Raw genomic sequence first — 18,063 nt, forward strand, 5'->3', positions numbered from 1 at the left:
CCTTTCCTCTGTGCCCCTCAACCGCTTCCTCACTCTATTTCCTCTTTTCTGTGCTGCAGGATACCCAGATGGTTTCCTGCAAATGCTTTGCATCCTTTGCACAAACTCCTTACACTAGAACACCATTTCCTTCCCTTACAAGAGTGAACACTTGTCCTTCTTTCAGCTTTTTATTTCTTTGAAAGGATTTTTTGACTGCCACTCCATGCAATTCCATTTAATTATATTCTATTCAGTATGTCTGAATTCTCCAGCTGGCATTCATCTATCTATTCAGATAACAGAAACAGTGATACTTCTTTACCATTGTTGTATCACTATTTTATCTTGAAGTCTTCTGTTTTTCTTTGGTTTGGAGATTCTATCTTTAGTAAGTCAGTAATCAGAAAAATAACTCTGTCAGTTCCTAAAATATAGTGAGTATTATTTACAATATATCTAATTTATAATTTACCCCACACTAATTTTGAACAGAAGGTAGTGGCTCTTTAAACCACTTTGACGTTGTACAGTCATCAAGTTTGAAGCAAATCAATAGGAATTTTAAAAAGCTTATTTTAATAAAAAGATCAGTTACATATTAAGAATATTCATCAATTGATAATGTTATTTTGGTAGCAGTTGCACAGAAACAGCATTCAGTTTACTGATGGATATGAAGTAAAGGAAGATATCGGAGTTGGGTCTTACTCTATCTGCAAGAGATGTATTCATAAAGCTTCAAACATGGAATATGCTGTAAAGGTAATGACTTTGTTATAAACCACACTTTTCAGATTTTAGCATTGGGCATCTTTAATTTATTTGCCATAGAGAACATAGAGATTAAGATAATTTTTTAATATAAAAATATATTATATGCAACTGTGAACTATACTAGTCAACCAAATAGAATAGATACTGGGAGAGATTTATATAGAATTTCTATGGCTTTTGTTATCGATAGGCTATTTTGGGTGGGGAAAAGCAATTTTCAGTCCTTGAATCACCTATATCATTATGGCAACTGATAGGAGCTGCAAGACTGCTTCTAGGAGGAAATGTACTGCAAAAAGCTTTCATGACCTTTTATCATTTTTTTTATAAATGTATTGTAATTGATTACTTTTATTCAAACATAGTTATATATGGGTTTTTTGCTTCCAAAGTAAATTCATAAATTCTCAGGTGGGTAAGGCATTTGTATCAGTGCTAAGTCTGGTACAACTTCCAGAATAAACTTCAGCTCTTTGTTTTTGCTTCCTAGTTTTCAATAAGATTTTTAATGTTGTTATTATGTTATTCTGTCGGGCTTTCTTAACACTTCTTTGAAGGCATTAAATTCTTAGTTGAAATCAGAAGATTTCCCAGAACTGCAATTACAAGGTTTTTTGTCTTTCTGTATAACATTGTGGGACTGAATGGTTACTATGAAAGCAGAAGTATGGATTAGCAGATTTTCTAAGTGGAAAAATAAAAGCAGTCTTTAAATCCTGTACTGTGAGACAGTTCTCTTTTTTAATTGCTGAAGAGCTTACTACTTAATTATGTAAAATGTGAAGATGAATTATGTTTTGCTGTATCCTTACATGTAGATTGCCTCCTGGAGACCTTCCAGTTTCAATCTGGTAGTTAAATACATATCTTCATTCTGGTTCTGGCCAGGAACAAATTTGATTTCTGTGCTTTCAATTTGAAGTAATTTTTTGAAATTAGAAGAAAGTACTGGTGTAGCTGTTCATTCCCTCAGCTACAACACTTATTGTGAAGATTGCTTCACTTTTTCTATTGCCTCTGTTAAGGCATTTTTTTCCTCAAGGAATCATGACAAAAGGAATAAGGTGATCAGTGTCTGATGCGTTAGGATGGAGCTGTAGCAGTAAGGGCATAAGATGAAGGGGTAGGACAGAGATGGAGAAGATGTTATAAGAAATTCTACAGTTCAGGAGAGGAAAAAAATGAAGAATACTTTCTAAGTAGGGCAAAACAATATTTTTCTTGTTTACACAGGGAGAACTTCAGAGCCTTGTAGCAAATCTCCAGAGATTCAAATGGACTTTCATAATGAATGCTTGTTTGAGTTAACTTTGAGAAATTTTTACTTTTTCTAATTTTTTTATTCTCTTACTCTCCTGCTTTATCTTTTGCTGCACCAAATATTTGTTTGAGATTAGCATTGTGAAAATCAGTTCATTAACATAATCAAACCAATATATATCATGTTAAATTAGGAACTTCCTATTTTATTAAATAATAGGTGACTGAGGACTTATCTACTAAAAAGCTTTGCATTATTTATCACAGCCAAAGGGATCAGATCACTTATCTTCCAAAATGCTTTTCAACAGAGATTTTTTTCACTTTTTCCAACATTTTTTGCTTTGCCTTGCTTTCCAATTTAACAAACTGGATTTGGGTTATAATCCATGCCCTGTACAACAATAAATATTGTTTAACTGTTTATGCCAGTAAGCACCCCAAGGTGTTACACTGTATAATATTCACAAAAAGAATTATGCTTATGTATCTATTTGCTCTTACAGATTATTGACAAGAGTAAAAGAGATCCAACAGAGGAGATTGAAATCCTGCTGCGCTATGGACAGCATCCAAATATTATTACCCTAAAAGATGTAAGTGGTGTTTTAGAGACATTCTTTAGTGTATTATAATCGTGTATCACTTTCTAATTTGAGAGATGACAAACGACATTTTAGATTTGTGTTCATGTTTTTCAGTATTTAAAAATAAAACAATGTCCCAATGCAATTTATTCAACAGTATCCAGTTTTTTACAGACATGTTTTCTTTTAAAGATGCTCATATTTAGGTACAGCATAATCCTAAAGAGTCAAATAATTCATCCTTCATAAATGCTAGCACAAAAATAAGTCATTTGACATTGGCTGTATTTTTAAAGGAACAAGCAAGGGTTTTTTATTGCTTAGTTAACTTTGAATCTGCTTTTGTCTACATTAATCAAAAGCAATTTTAATGTACATTATTATATAACTAAAGATTCACTGTTAGTACAGTACCCGAGGTAATTTTCATGGAGAGTAGCAAGTATTACTCAGTAGTAGACAAAATCTTTCCATATCCATGGCTATCAGTCTTTTTTACCTAGTATCTTTGTCTGGTCTTTGTATGGAACACTATCTAGCTATTTTTTCTTGGCTATTTGCTCTGATCATAGAAATGCTTTGACCATAAAAAGCAAGGAATAGCATAAGTCGGGAGGTAGAGGTTTTTCATAGTGAACAGTAGATTCTGATGATCTAACAGAAAAGGAAAATTGTCTTTCTCTGCTTGATTATTCATTGAAGAGAATTAAAAATTAAAAAGGCATATGCTTAATGACTTTGTTAGACTGCAGGAAAATATTCTGGTTCCCCAAACGAAACCTCAAGCAAAACAGCAAATGTTTCCTGGAAGCTGAGCTCAGCTGAAGGGTGATTGTCAGACATTTTGAAGTCATTAAAACAATAGCTCATTAATACTGTGGAGATGAGCACTAGAGAACACTCTGCATGAAGTTCTTCTACTACAATCTGTCTTCACCTTATCAATATCATATAGTTTGGCCCTTTCTTGGCTGAACAAAATAAGGCAGATATACAAGGGAGCCCACTATGGAACTTATCTTACTGCAGGCTGGATACCATAATTACAATCCCACTTTCTGTTCTGCTTCATGCTGTTGGACAATAAAGCAACTGAACTAAACAGAACCTGCATCAGCAATCATGTTGCTTTTAGTGCTGCATGTTGGCTCGTGTGTTACTTTAAGTCATAATAGAGGTTATGTTATTTAAGTGAGAAGACAAACATAAGAATGTGGGCACTTTCCTGAACTTTAGCTTTATGAATATTTTACATTGAGAACAGAGAAATCCAGGCAGCCTTGAACAGTTGCCATATATGCTGAATTATTTTACTTTGTAATTAATTTTTTATCATCATCAGTCATCTTTCAGCAGGAACCGTCTTTCATGCGCAGCAACAGCAATACACAAATAGGAGACTAAAAAAAAAAAAAAAGCCTTAAGCCCATAGAGAAAGACAGACAGCAGGCTGTAATTCTCACTCACTTCAGCTTTAGATCAGTTCCCCAAGCAGACATCATGGATGTCCAGTGTAAGGAAAGAGGTATAGGATTCATATATAATAGAAACTTGTATAATATCCAATATTGTAAGAATTTAACATTAAGTTTTCATTGTCCTAAATCTGTAGGTCCATGGGGCAGATTGCTTGCATATCCCACAATACAGTGGTGTGCTATTGCAACTTTCAGAGAGGACAATAAGGAGTGTTTTTCCTTCAGGTCTCAAACTCGAGCACCATGTCCTATTATAAAAATAAAACTCATTGTTGATTTGCTCAGTTTTTCATTCAGTTCCACATCAAAACTTAAATGCTTCTAATCTGAAATAGCAAAATAAAACATTTCAGCATTTAAGTGCCTGTCTGTGGAAATAATTATCCTGCAAGAAATAGTTTCTTTCTTTCCTTCTATTTCAAGAAGAAATGCAGTAATACTTGAATTTAGCTTAAGATGGAAATTTTAATTCTTGTTCAGCCTTTTTCTGTTATTTAATTCTGAAGGTGTTTGAATTGAAACAATGGATATTCAAAAGCCCAAATTATTTCTGCAGTGCATAGTCCTCTGGGGGTTTTCCTTCTGATTGTTATCAGTGGTCTTTTTCAGTTACACAGTATATAAACAAAAGAAGAAGCTATATTGTGCTAACTCAGATGTCCTTCTTATCCAATATCCTGCCTCTGACAGAGGCCATTAGTGGATGCCTAGGGAAACAGTGTAAGAACAGAGGAAGCACACAGCTTCCAACAAAACATTACCTAGAAACTTCCTGTGCCAGACCATTATATGTATGTATTTTAATGTATTAGTTACTGTGCTGTAGCAGAACTTTTGTACTGTTTTGAGTTATTTAAAGCATCGCTTGAAGAATCTTTTCCAAAGCATTTTAGAAACTTGAAACAATATCCAGTCTCCCTGTCCAAATGCTTATTTATGAGTTAAAAAACCCCCTCACTATATGTATGTAAAATCTTACTTCACTTTGCAAGAACCTTGTTTTCTTTTTCCATTAAATTTTATGTGCCCACATTTGTTTCTCACTGTAGTTTCTTCCACCTTGCCTGGTAGAGAAGACATACCAACTGATCTTTGGCTTGTGCCCAGAGTTAATTTAAAAAGTAGGGTCACATTTATGATCTTAGCATAATACTGTGCACCTGACTGTGAAGAAAATTTCAACAGTATTTATTCAGTGCAAACAACTAGGTTGATAATACCATTAGAGGCATGGGGGCGAGGGGAATGGTTTGTTTGGGGTGAGTTATTTGTGGGCTTTTTTTGGCAGGCAAACAGGACTAGCAGATAAAATAGTAACCAAATGCAAATTTTGCTTGAATGCCTTCTGCAGTACTGAGGTGTGTCTGCTCTGTCTGTCAAATGAAATAAGCTTATTTCCTTATGTTATACTAGGATTACAGAAAGCATGCCTATTAAAAAATATCCAGTTTAGTACCTAGAATTAGATAATTCTGCTTTTCAATACTGTGTAATGTTTAAAGTCTTACTACAAACACATTCAGATGATCAGTCATTTATATTTCATGGGGGAAAATTTCTGTTACATGATAACACAGAAACTCATTGTGTCTTCCTCTCCTTAAGATCATAAGCTTGTAAAACCTGCAGAATTATTTCTTTAACATTCTTCCTCTTTTTTTTTAATTTGGTGAGAAAATAAATCCTTTTAGTATAGTTAAGAGCACAACAATTTTGAAGCTTAGAACTTTAGTAGCATATATTTCCCAGGTTGAGATGAAAACTTTTTTTCCTCTTTTCTGTTATTTAGCTGATATCTATTCCCAAATTTATTTTACTACAACTTGGATAATTGTTTCTACTTAAATTAGTTCTAATTTCAAATGTTTTACTGAAGAAAATAATTGTAGCATCACCATAAAAAGATAGGTTGAAATGATAATAGGGAACAGAGCCTGTAAAAGTTTTCACCAAAGCAGGAACCACTTCTGGATGGGTGGTTTGAGCTGAGCCAAGGCCAGGTTGGATGGGGCTTTGAGCAACCTGGTGTAGTGAAAGGTATCCCTGCCCATGGCAGGGAGATTGGAACAAAAGGATCTTTAAGGTCCACCGTTCTGTGGAAGTGCAAGGGAAATGAAATGCTCAAGTATATGCCTTAAAACGTGTTTTGGTATCGCTCAGTCTGTAGCGCCCCCTGGTGAGAATATAAATAATTCCCAACCACTGCTTTCCTGGAAGATAAAAGCCATGCAAAAATTAAGCCATTTTCCAGAACTAGAAGTAAGGGCTAAAATATGCATATTTTATAAATTTTAGACTTCGATATAGGTTTTATGTGCTTTGTATGGATTCACTTCAGTGTTCATGGAGGCTATTTGAGGTAAACTTCCATTTATTTTTTCTATTTTTTTTCTGACTCACTGTTCAGTTGAAATGATCTCTGTTCATATTTGTAATTTGGTGCAATAATTGCTGCTAGAATTGGCTCTGGTTTTGCCTTAATTAGACTCGCTTCCATTTTCTACTACTTAATTTCTCTCATGTCTAGTTTAATTTTCTTCTAGTAAAACTGTTGGGGGAAAACTATATGTTAATCATCCTTTTTTTGTCTTTAAGCACTTACATGCCAGTATTTTTATGTTATTTCATTACTGTACTGCCTTTTTGTAGGAGGTTTTCTGTTCATTTCTGAAGATGAGCCATGTTTGGATAGTGTGTGGGTTGAGAAATATGGGGCAAATAATTGAAGAAAACAGCTTGTGGACACACCTTCACTATCTCTGAGTGTTTCACAGGAAGACAGCAGAGAATAAACATTTTGAAGTTTACATGTTTATGTACTTTTTGCAGGTGTATGATGATGGAAAATATGTATATGTAGTAACAGAACTGATGAAAGGAGGAGAGCTGCTGGATAAAATTCTTAGGCAGAAATTTTTCTCCGAACGAGAAGCCAGTGCTGTTCTGTTCACAATAACAAAAACAGTGGAATATCTCCATGCACAAGGGGTAAGTTTTCATCTCAGACAAAATGTTTATAGTTGTTAATATTCTTCTCTTTCAGAAGCATGAAGTTATATCTTGGTACATTCTTCTGTGTAGTAATTAAGTAATTCTTTGTAAACCATTACATTGCAGCAGGAATTCATGTTGAAATCAAAACATTCCTTATCACCTGTGTATGTGTTCAGATAACTGAGATGATGCAACTGTTTCTGTTGTTCTTCATGTAGTCTGTCAGCAGTTCTGTGGAATATGCAGATAATGGCTAACAGAGAGGATATGAGAGGAAGAAAGTCCAGGAGGAAGTGCTAGGACCAGTGCTTTTGCTTACCCATAGGACCTCATGTAATTTCAATCTCATCCTGTGATAGACCCTGAAAATTTATTTTCCACCTATCGCACTTGTAATTTCTTTGACTTCTTGGTTTTGAAGGACACTGTTTATGACTTGTAACTCCTGTGCCATAGGGTCAGGAAGTTGTAGTAGACTGTTAGGAGACAGAAAATTGACACTTTGGGAAATTAGTCTGGAAACAGAGGAAGTAGTTCAAATATAGAGAAGGCCAGTGTGACAATTGCATGGCAAGAATGACAAGTTGTGTTGCATTTTTAAGTAAAGAAGAAAAAGGGAATAGAGAAAAAGCAGAAAGTAGGGGTGCAAGGAAAAGTCAGGTTGCTCATACGTGATGTTATTACCCAAGGAAAGATGCTTTGAAACACGTAGTACTCGAATTATTTTAAGTAACAAATAACAATTCAGCACACACTGACATTTCTGGAAGCTGTTATTCCAGAAAAGTTATGGTCAGAGTTATCTGTTATCTTATTCTATGATTCATAACTTTCTGAATCACTTACTCATTTGTGTGGTTTCATTTGAGTCTGTGTGCCCAGGACTAGAATCCTTGGCCAGCAGCATCCCTGGGAATTATGAACAAACCTTGATACATTCTTTATGGAAATACAGATAACAGAATAGCAAATCATAACTTGGTTCGTTCTTGCCAAATAGGGCCAAAAGAGGCCCAGTGTCCTTGCATCAAGTAAGGGATTTTAGGAGCCTTTGTTTCTTTACTGTAGACCTCTGTAAATATTGGCATTTTAACTTCTATTAGACCACCTGCACTTTGGAATTTTGGCTTTCGGAAGTTTTCAGGTCTTATGTTAAGTACATCTCCACGTGAAAGAAGGCCACGTATGTAAACAGTGAGCACTTCAGTAGTCTAATTTTTGCCTGGAAGAGTCCTTCCTGTCTTCAGTGGATTTTCCTGTTGTAACTCCTTTGGACACCAGAGGAGCTCATTTGAATATGGTATTATGTAATATCTGGTTTGACAGACTCTGAATCTGTGTTCAGTCTCCACAACCCTTCCCAGAAGGAGTTCGCTCATGGACATTCATAGTACTTTTGAACTGAAAAACTAGCTAAGTAAGGAATGAAATCTTCCTCTTCATCCATCTCTCACCCAAAGCATTCTAAAAGCATACAGCAATTAAAGATTGGCACAATAGACATCATCATAAGGATAAACAAGAAGTACCATGTCATCTTGGAGCAGCAAAATTTTGCATGCTGGTAGATAATTGAGACTGCTAGTCAAAAACATGATGCTAAGAAATAAAGAACTGAAAGGTCCTGCACATTGTTTTGCTCTCTTCTGTTGCTCTAAATAAAATTTTATTTCTGTACAAAATATCAAAATAACCTAAACAATCTGACATAATTTTTTTAAAAAATTATATTTCTAAATATTTTCAAAATTTAACTTTGAGAAAACAGCTTAATACAGGAAGGTATTTATTATTTGACATAAATATTTTGATTGCTTGGGAATTAGCATTTGTATTTGAACTAGACTGTTACTCTTCCCCCTACTTGACAATTGCTTCCTTTTCTTCCAAACAAAGCATAAAACTCAAGCAGACTGATTCTAGAAACTGCCAGATCCCCAGATCTGTGCTGCTTCTATTGCCCACTTTTTCCTTTCTACCCCTTTTAGAATCTATTTTTAAAAAAAACCTTGAAGCATCAATGAGAATAAAACTGTGATTTTTATTTTTTTTCTTCTGCCTCTTGGAGCAGTAAAGGATGTTTCACTCATTAGTTAGAGAAAAAGGTTTCTCATCTATTTGAACACCAAAAACAAAGGGTTATCAGGATAAGATTCTCTCATACACTGACATCTAAAAGCCAGGATGTTCCCCTTGACATCTACTGTTCCAAGTCAAATTCTTTAATATCATTTGTATATTTTAGCTTACAGAGTGCTTATTTCCATAATTTTAAGCATTTGTTTTGTTAAATCTGAGAATTGCAAAGTATTTGCAGGCTGAAAAAGTCTCTACTAAATAGACTGTGTGTTAAATGGCTTTGCAACGTGCAAGACCCTCTGCACTCTTTTACTTGTTAGCCTTATATTATTTATTTTCCTGAAACGCTGCTCGCCTTGGAGGTGTGTGTAGAACTTCTGCTTTCTGCACATCCCTTCCTTGCAGGAATTTGGGAGCATCTTCTCATTCCAACGTGATTACCTTCTTTAAATATTTCACCACAGTCTCTTCTGTTCGGATTTAACCATGAAAAGCTGTGTTTATTATTAATTAAACACACAGGACAATCAGGAAGATAGAGGCCTTCATGTTCTATTGAAATATTAAAAGGAGGACATTTAGATCCCCCCTACTGTTTTAGAGCTGTGTATACCCTTTCCTTTACAGAGAGCAGACTCTGGAGGCTTTAGGCTAATTTGTCTTGTGAAGAAAATATAACCGGTCATTACAGACGCCCATAACTCCAAAAGACATTAGTAGGCAAAGGGTCTGATTTAAAGAGCCTTAACAGTGTGCACGTTTAAAAGGAATTTTGTGATTCAAACATTAGAACAAGACATCTGGAACTCTCTCTACAAATAAATTGGGGGGGTGGGATGTTTGGAGGGTGTTTTGTAGTTAAGAGTTTCCAAGTTAGAATTGTAGCATTCCAGACACCACTAAGCATCAGAACCCTGCAGGTGATGGCACAAGGTGGAACTCTGGAAACTGATCACTGATGGGAGACTTGAAATTAAGTAGCAGAATTGCTAATTATAATAGAAAGTTTTTCATGTGTTTAGCTTATTGTATTTAGCAGTTTGTTTTATTTTTTCAGGTTGTTCACAGAGACCTGAAGCCTAGCAATATTCTTTATGTTGATGAATCCGGTAATCCAGAATCAATTCGAATTTGTGATTTTGGCTTTGCAAAACAACTGCGGGCGGAAAATGGTCTTCTGATGACACCATGTTACACAGCAAATTTTGTTGCACCAGAGGTAAATACCAGGATAGCTTATGTGCCTTGATTTATCTTAATGGAATTTTTGCTAGTTAGATATTTTTTTTGTTCTTGCATAACAAGCAGAATCACTTTGTAAACACTAAAAATTTGAAATCTTACTATTTTTATGGCATAATCAAAGCATTTCTGAGCAGGTTTCTCAGAAAAAAAATTTGTCTCCCTCAGGTTTTAAAGAGGCAAGGTTATGATGCTGCATGTGACATATGGAGCCTTGGTGTTCTGCTTTATACCATGCTCACTGGGTAAGGGTAATTTTAGTTTGCTTTGCTGTAGAGTAACAAACCAATATTAAAAAAAGAATAATAAATGTAGGTCCACTGTTGCAGATGTTTCTATCAAAGCACTGATTAATCTCCACTTTAGGGTTGAGAATATGCTTTGCCTTTAGTAGAATCCACATTTGGAGGGACTGATGTGAAAAATTCTTTGCTTCTAACATCTCATCCATTTTAGGTGTTTAATTTCTGCTTAAAGGTGATTTAGGACCAAGATCCTATTGTCTTGTGAAGATTAGAAGATTAAGCAGCATATATGTTGAAGAAAATATATGTTGCAAATAAAATTGAAATGCATTAAAGCCTGATTGTGTGTAAAATTGAGCCACTGAATAGTTTGAAGTGATGCAGTTAGGATATAATGTGTGATAGAAAAGCATTTTATATGCAATGGAAATGAATTGTAGAAAAGATGATGAATAATAAATTAAAATATAGTACCACAGGTTCAAAAGATATTTGGCAGATGCAATAGCAACTAGATTTATCTTTTTATGCTGGCTTATTAAGGTAGCCACTTTGGTGGAAAAATCTGCTTTTCAGACCCAATAGAGAATACATGCAGTAAGAACAGATCTGTAGTCAGTGCCATGTATTTTAATGTGTTAAGAATAATTTCTTTTTACAACTGTTTGACTGTCTGTTGCCTGTAATTATGCTGAACTCACTGAATCTTACAATCAGATTTATAATACCTATTGAGGTCCGGGTTATGGAAGTTTATTAACATTGAAATTGTTTGGTTAAATAGCTACACTCCTTTTGCAAATGGTCCTGATGACACCCCAGAGGAGATTTTGGCCCGAATAGGTAGTGGAAAGTTCTCTCTCAGTGGTGGTTATTGGAATACTGTTTCAGACACAGCTAAGGCAAGTATATCTCCTTTGTCCTTTGGGGGATCAGGAATGGATAGCAATGTAACATGTTGCTCATAATGTATATTTTATATATGATTGGGTTTCTCCCATTTGTTATTTTAAAATACTGATCTCATCCCTTATGTGGCTGGAATTTTGTCTCCTGTTTTTGATCCTTTCATGTTTGAACCGTCACTTGCATATGTAGGAGGAAAAACAGCTGTGCCTTACACTGCAGTAGTTAACAGCTGACCTTAGAAATACAGTGTATTTTATCAGTATTCACACCCATGCGCAGTTATCTGTGGTGAGAAATGCACTATTAAAGCTTCATGTGGAAGCATGACATTAAAAAAGCATACAGACAATCTAAATCATGATAATGAAGACCACTGAAGTGTTATACTTTCTTTTTACTGCATTTGTACAAACTAAAAATACTGGACAACTTTTCTGAGAAGTACATCAAATACACCAAATAGACTCTAAATGAACTTCAGTGTGCAATATCCTTTATGCCCCTTCTATGTAGATGCTTAAAGTGCTAAAGTTTTCCTTATTTAATTGGATACCTTCATTTTGTGTTACCAAGTTTCCATTAAGTCACATAATTAAAAGATGTACTGTTAGCATTGCAGGGTGATTTTTCATTTGTTTTAAACTGACATTATGAGCATATTTTTATACTTCTGAAATCTTCAGTTTGGAACTCTAATCTGTTTTAAAGCTGAAGTTTTACTGTTATTTGCATCGACCCTTTATATATTATTTTGAATGTATATTTTGAAACAGGACCTTGTTTCAAAAATGCTTCATGTTGACCCTCATCAAAGATTGACTGCAGCCCAAGTTCTTAGTCATCCCTGGATAGTTCACTGTGACCAGTTGCCTCAATACCAGCTGAACAGGCAGGATGCTCCCCATTTAGTGAAGGTAAGTAGATATTTTCAGCTTGTTGTTTAGCCAAAAATAGTGTAAACAAAAGGGGGTGGTTTTGATTTTAAAGTTAGGGTAGCATGTGTTTCCTCTAAATACTGTTTAGAAGTTGTTGTGACTGACTGTTGCACTAAGCCCTAAAATGAACTTGTAATATGTAATAGGATTTAATGAGAAACTACTTACGGGGGTAAATCTAAAATATTTTAAAAAGACTTTAATTTTCTTGTGTTTGAAATCTATTGGACTTACTTATACTGGAAGGCTTAACTGTTAGGAAACCAGCATAAAGAAACCATTCATCTGATGGTCAAAAATGTTGTCAGGTGAGTATAGGGGAGCTGAAAAATAGTTTAGCTAATTTTACAGTTTCAGAGGAGCGTTAATTGTCAGTAACTAAAACAAAACAATATACTTTGTGTTCACAGTAAAAGCTAAAGAGAAGTCAAAAGGGCAGTGTTAATTACAATGGTATCATACTATTCTGCAATCTGTCTGAAACAAGATCTGGTTTTGACCCTGAAATTTTTTCACTTTGAACAAGCAGAGGAAAATCAAAAATAATTGAATTCTACTTCTCTGTATTCCACCCTGTTTGCAGTCCTACATTCAAGAATCTCCTGTGCAACATAAAAGGGATCTGAAGAATATAATTAACACTGTCTCTGAGTCAGCTATTAGAAATTTCTAGCATCGAAAACCACAAGTGGAATGTGGGGGATGTTCTGCTCCCATGGCTTGCAACTTTCTAACTTTTTTTTTAAATAAATCTTCATGTTCTGAATAATGTTGGTGATTTTATATATTTTGATGGTAACTGAAATGGTTATATAAGTGATAAGCAGAGACAGCCTACTAATGGGATTTCATTTCCCAAATATCTCACACAGCAGAGAAAGAGAACTTAATTTAGCAATCTAGCTTATACCTTCTGGTTTTGACATTTTAAGCAATGTAAAATCATTCACTACCCTAAAAAACCACTCACTCCTAACACTGCTGGTACTGGAGTAAAGCAGCAGTGTGTTTCTGTTTTGTAGATGAAAATAGACTGGAAGTTAAAACTTGTTCAGAGTCTCTGGCATTTAGCACTGTGTGTCTATGGTGTGTGCGTCAGTCACAACAGACTCTTACTGGTTTTTCCCCTCTACCCAACAGGGTGCAATGGCAGCAACTTACTCTGCTTTGAATCGTAATCAGTCACCAGTTTTGGAGCCAGTTGGCCGTTCTACTCTTGCTCAGAGGAGAGGTATAAAAAAAATTACCTCAACAGCCCTGTGAAATGACCTCAACCAGACACTTGGTACCATGGCATAAGATGATAGCACAAATCATGGCGACAGGTAGCACATATCTGACAGATACCTGCAAGCACACTCTGACCCAGCTGGTACCTATAATGCTGCTGCTCCTGCTGCTGCTACTGCTTTCATCTACTCTCGCTTTAAACTGTTGATGGCAAGTTACTGATCTCACTGGAGCCGCAAACGGAGCGACAAGTGGAAACAATGAAAATGATCATGTTCGCGACTGAATAAACCAGAAGAATTACAAATGCCACCTCTGTCAAAAATACACTGAATAAAGCACTCTGCACCACATAGCATTATTTTTATAAGGAATATTTTTTTTGTCCCCTAAACTATTCTTTGTTACAGGTAGAAATGGACAGTTTATGTTAAGCACTTAGCTTAAACAATCTGTTTATATTAGCACTATATACTTTGTGCCATCCAACATTTTGTATGTTTTTGTAAACAGTTCACAAGCAGTACATTTCTGTGCTGTTTTCTTTAATGTATACATGCCTTGTTTTACTTAGATAGATATTATTAATCATTTTGACAATTAAGTCTGATTAAACAGTTCACCTGGATTAATCAGTATTGTTGGACAGCTCTAAAAGAAGCCTGACTGTTAAACAGCTATTGAATGTAATACTGTTAATAAGTAGTTCTCCTCACCTATGTCTTTTCTGCATTTTTGTGTTTTTGACACCACGTCATGTTATGAATATCAGGATACTGTTTATAGTACTCAAAATTCAGACAGTGGATTTCTCACCATGCTATATATATACAATAGGTAATATAACCCAGAGAAAAGATAACTTGCTCTGTCTTTTGTTCCCCTTCCCCTCCCTTTTAGTCTCTCCTGTCTAATCTCTGGACTCAGGAATCACTGCTAAGTACTTTCTGATAGAGGACATTTCTATATCGTTTATTCTTATAATCCATTGTTAATATTTTATCTCTATTCTATGACTTTTGTTTAAGCTGCAAAGGATTTGTTCAGTGATTGAATGTTGGCATTATAGAAGAAAGACAACATTGAAGATAAAGCAAAACATTGTCCGCTAATAAGCAGAAGCCTGTAAAAAGTAGTTTTAAACTGCACTCATTGCAGTTGCAAAACTGATGGATCTAATGTTCTGTCAGGTTTTTTTCTGCTGATTTTAATTGACATTAAAAGCAAAATGAGAGGCGAGTCATACAGATCTGTTGGGTCAGAAAAGGGTAATTCTAATTTAGCATGAAAATAGTATTGTCCCAGTCAGGTAAGATAAAGCTGTTCAGAGTGAACATTCTCACTTGTTTGCAGATGGAAGCAAGTTTGTAATGAGGATGAAAGACTCACTTTAAATACCAATATAAACTTTTAATACCCTTGGCCTCTTGGTGTCTAAAGTAATTAAAGGCGCATCTCGATGGCTGGTCTTGAAAGACCAAATTGCCCACATGAGAAGGAGCACTGGAATGTGTTTGAATTCAGTGAGTGTTCCACTCCACCAAAATTACATGCTGCATTAACTCCTTTCAGATATGAAAACAGCTTTTGGGAATTCAGCTTTAATAAAATATGGATCTGGGTGAACATCTTACATGAACAATGCAATTTAAAAACTAAAAGGTGCAATTTTGTGTTTTGCATAAGAAGGTATTTTCTTGGTTTAGTTGTATTAAATTTCTTTTATGATGATTAATTGGCTTGTTTCCCTGAAATCATCAGAGGTTTGTTGAAAGGGAGAATAATCTTTATGACACCACAGATTTGCTCTAAATGAATGGGAGTGTTTCTTCTGCCAGAATTTCTGAGCTCCTAGGGGAACCTTGCTTTGTTAAACTTGAAAACGATCCCATTATTGCCCTTAAAAATCTGCTAAATATTTAATCCATGATATAATTTGGAAGGAATTGGTTTTATAAACAAGGACTCTTAAATTAGCGTAGCTCTCAGAAATTTGAATACACAGCTCTTCCAAGCAATTTGTATTTTTCCCTTACTTGGTGCTCTAGCATTGACATTTGCTTTGTACAGGTGCATCTACCCTTTCTTCAAAAGACATCTCTAACTGGAGGCAGAAAAAGACCATTTTAATTTTTTTTGACAGTGTCAGCAGTTCCAGAGGAATTTAGTAAAACCTTACCTTTCAGAAAATGTATTTTCAGCTCTGTGAGCAATTTTAAGTTGGGCTTCTCAAAGCCTGGAAACTGTACTTTCTGGTGGCTTTTAAAGGTGTTAATCAGAAGATTGACATATCTAGTCAACAAACAGGATTTAAAACTGATACTTTTGAAATAAAGGGATGTCAATACATGCCAGTGTGTCAATAAGAATAGTTCAAGAGGGAGTTTCTCCTCTGTTCAGTGTGTATCTATAGATACCTGGCAAACAACAGACCAAAAAGAGGAAGTGTTAAGCTGCCTCACTATTGGCAATATCCCTGTTAAAATAATTTAAAAGTACTTCCAGTAGTTTTATTGTAGCCGTATTTTGTTGTCCTCAAGCTCACTGATGATTAGCCAAACAGTGAAGCAAAGTTAACTCCTACATTTTATGTATCTCCATTCTCAAGTGAGCTGTTAATTTAGTCTAGACTTGGCAGATGTTGCTATTATGTCATGTATAGAGCAGCAGAGAATGAACATTTTAAATTGTAGCAAAACAAGTGGGGTTTAGCACACCCTAATTTGACTGTATTCAAGTCTAGGTATTTTTAAGTTGCTTTCTAAACCAAGGTGTAAAGGGTCTGCCTATTTTACAGGCTAGACATTGTTTTATGTACCTTATGTCCTGGTTCCATGTTCACAACTTTCACATTGATTTTTATGGTTTTTTAGCTGCAGCTGTTAGAACCTATAGAGAAATCCAGATAATGGTTCTTCGAGTCCCAGCACCTTTCTATTAGAATGTGAGTGTATGATACACTGTGTACATTCATTGCTGGGCTGCTGCTTGGTCTGCAAGGCGTAGCAAGTGACTCAAGGGTGCAGAGTCATAGAGGATAAAAAAAGGAGAACTGCAGACACAGGTGAATTTCTGTATGTCAGCCATGGGGTTTTTTAATTTCTTTTAAGTGTGAAATTATAATTTACTGTGCTTGAGAGCATGAGCAAATGGAGGGAAGAGTATAGTTGCAATACACGTTAAATGCCATCTATATCCAGTAAGGGCAGTGTTCTGTATTCATAATCACTATAACATTGAATGAAACTTATAAGGAGTTTTTCAAGGAAGTATTTAAAACTTTTTTCTAAAGAGACAAGGCCATAAGAAAATACATTTACGTGTCTGGGATTTTTTTTGTGTGTCTTTTGCTTTTGTAAATGTGGTGTACCAACTAAAGCTGTGCTTTTCTATTATTGGAAGGAAAGGATTCGAAGTGTGCTGGCCCTTAGTAAGCAGCAATGGTTTTAATAGATGAATTTTCACTTATGAAAATGATGTAAATGATTAGCTTTATCTGATACTCTTGACCTAATCAAAGGGAAGGTGTACTTATGAGGGATGTAATTATTTTGCAACCTAGTTTGGGGGGGAGTCTACTTAAACCGTTTTTAAAAAATTACAAAATCACAGATAAAATATTTTTCTACGATTCTATACAATCATACTTTATACTAGTTTTCTCAGCATGGCATGTAAGTGAGTCTAAGGTACTGTTCCAGGAAAGCAGTGGTATTGTACCTTATTCTAGACCATTACAATAGCATCTGTTAGATGCTTGGCACTGCTGTCATAGAACTGAAATGCTAGTTTTAAAAAATAAAAAAAAATGTACTGAATACTTTAAATGATTGTTTTATTCAGAGTCTGATATAGAAAATGTTCCAATCATGTTATTAATGTGTAATTAAAACTGTTCCAGATGTAACTAGAAACAGTTCTGGAAAGTTATCATTGCTTGTTCTCCTGTCTAATGGCAGGTTTTGTAGTCTTCAAAAGAAATTGAAATTTCTACTATGAATAAACTTTCAAACATCTTAAAATGCTGTTTTGTTTAATCATTTGTTCTGCCTAGTTATAAAAGTCATCATTTGTTCATCACTAACACTGAACTCTACCTTTACAGCACACATAGTGTGCGTTGCCAACCAGAAAGGCTTTTTAATAAGTGTTTGTGAGTTATAATGTTGCAGTGTCACCACATGTTGAGTCAGGTAAATAGGGAGCCAAAGGAAAAATACACATATTCAGCAGATGCTTATAGACCTGATATATGATACAACAAGACCGAAGCGCAAGGATATTGTATTTTAATACTTTGTAAAGATCCCAGTCCACTCTAAAGTAGCACTTAAAGGGAGGCTGGTAA

At 35.1% G+C, this 18,063-nt stretch overlaps 1 protein-coding gene across 1 annotated transcript in view; it reads left to right on the forward strand.

The window, feature by feature from the left end:
* The window catches only part of RPS6KA3 (ribosomal protein S6 kinase A3), a 76,594-nt gene extending 58,857 nt beyond the window's left edge, over positions 1-17,737 (forward strand). Inside the window, exons 15-22 of the mRNA XM_039377937.1 lie at positions 619-744; positions 2,523-2,612; positions 6,911-7,069; positions 10,212-10,373; positions 10,565-10,641; positions 11,426-11,543; positions 12,324-12,464; positions 13,626-17,737. Coding sequence (XP_039233871.1) covers positions 619-744; positions 2,523-2,612; positions 6,911-7,069; positions 10,212-10,373; positions 10,565-10,641; positions 11,426-11,543; positions 12,324-12,464; positions 13,626-13,748 — 996 coding nt within the window. The 3' untranslated portion in view covers positions 13,749-17,737. The remainder of the gene's footprint in view (positions 1-618; positions 745-2,522; positions 2,613-6,910; positions 7,070-10,211; positions 10,374-10,564; positions 10,642-11,425; positions 11,544-12,323; positions 12,465-13,625) is intronic.
* Positions 17,738-18,063: the final 326 nt, after the last annotated feature.

Source organism: Pipra filicauda, unplaced genomic scaffold (genome assembly GCF_003945595.2).
Source record: "Pipra filicauda isolate LSUMZ 115617 unplaced genomic scaffold, ASM394559v2 scaffold12_size5214236_pilon, whole genome shotgun sequence".
Taxonomy (NCBI): Eukaryota; Metazoa; Chordata; class Aves; order Passeriformes; family Pipridae; genus Pipra; species Pipra filicauda.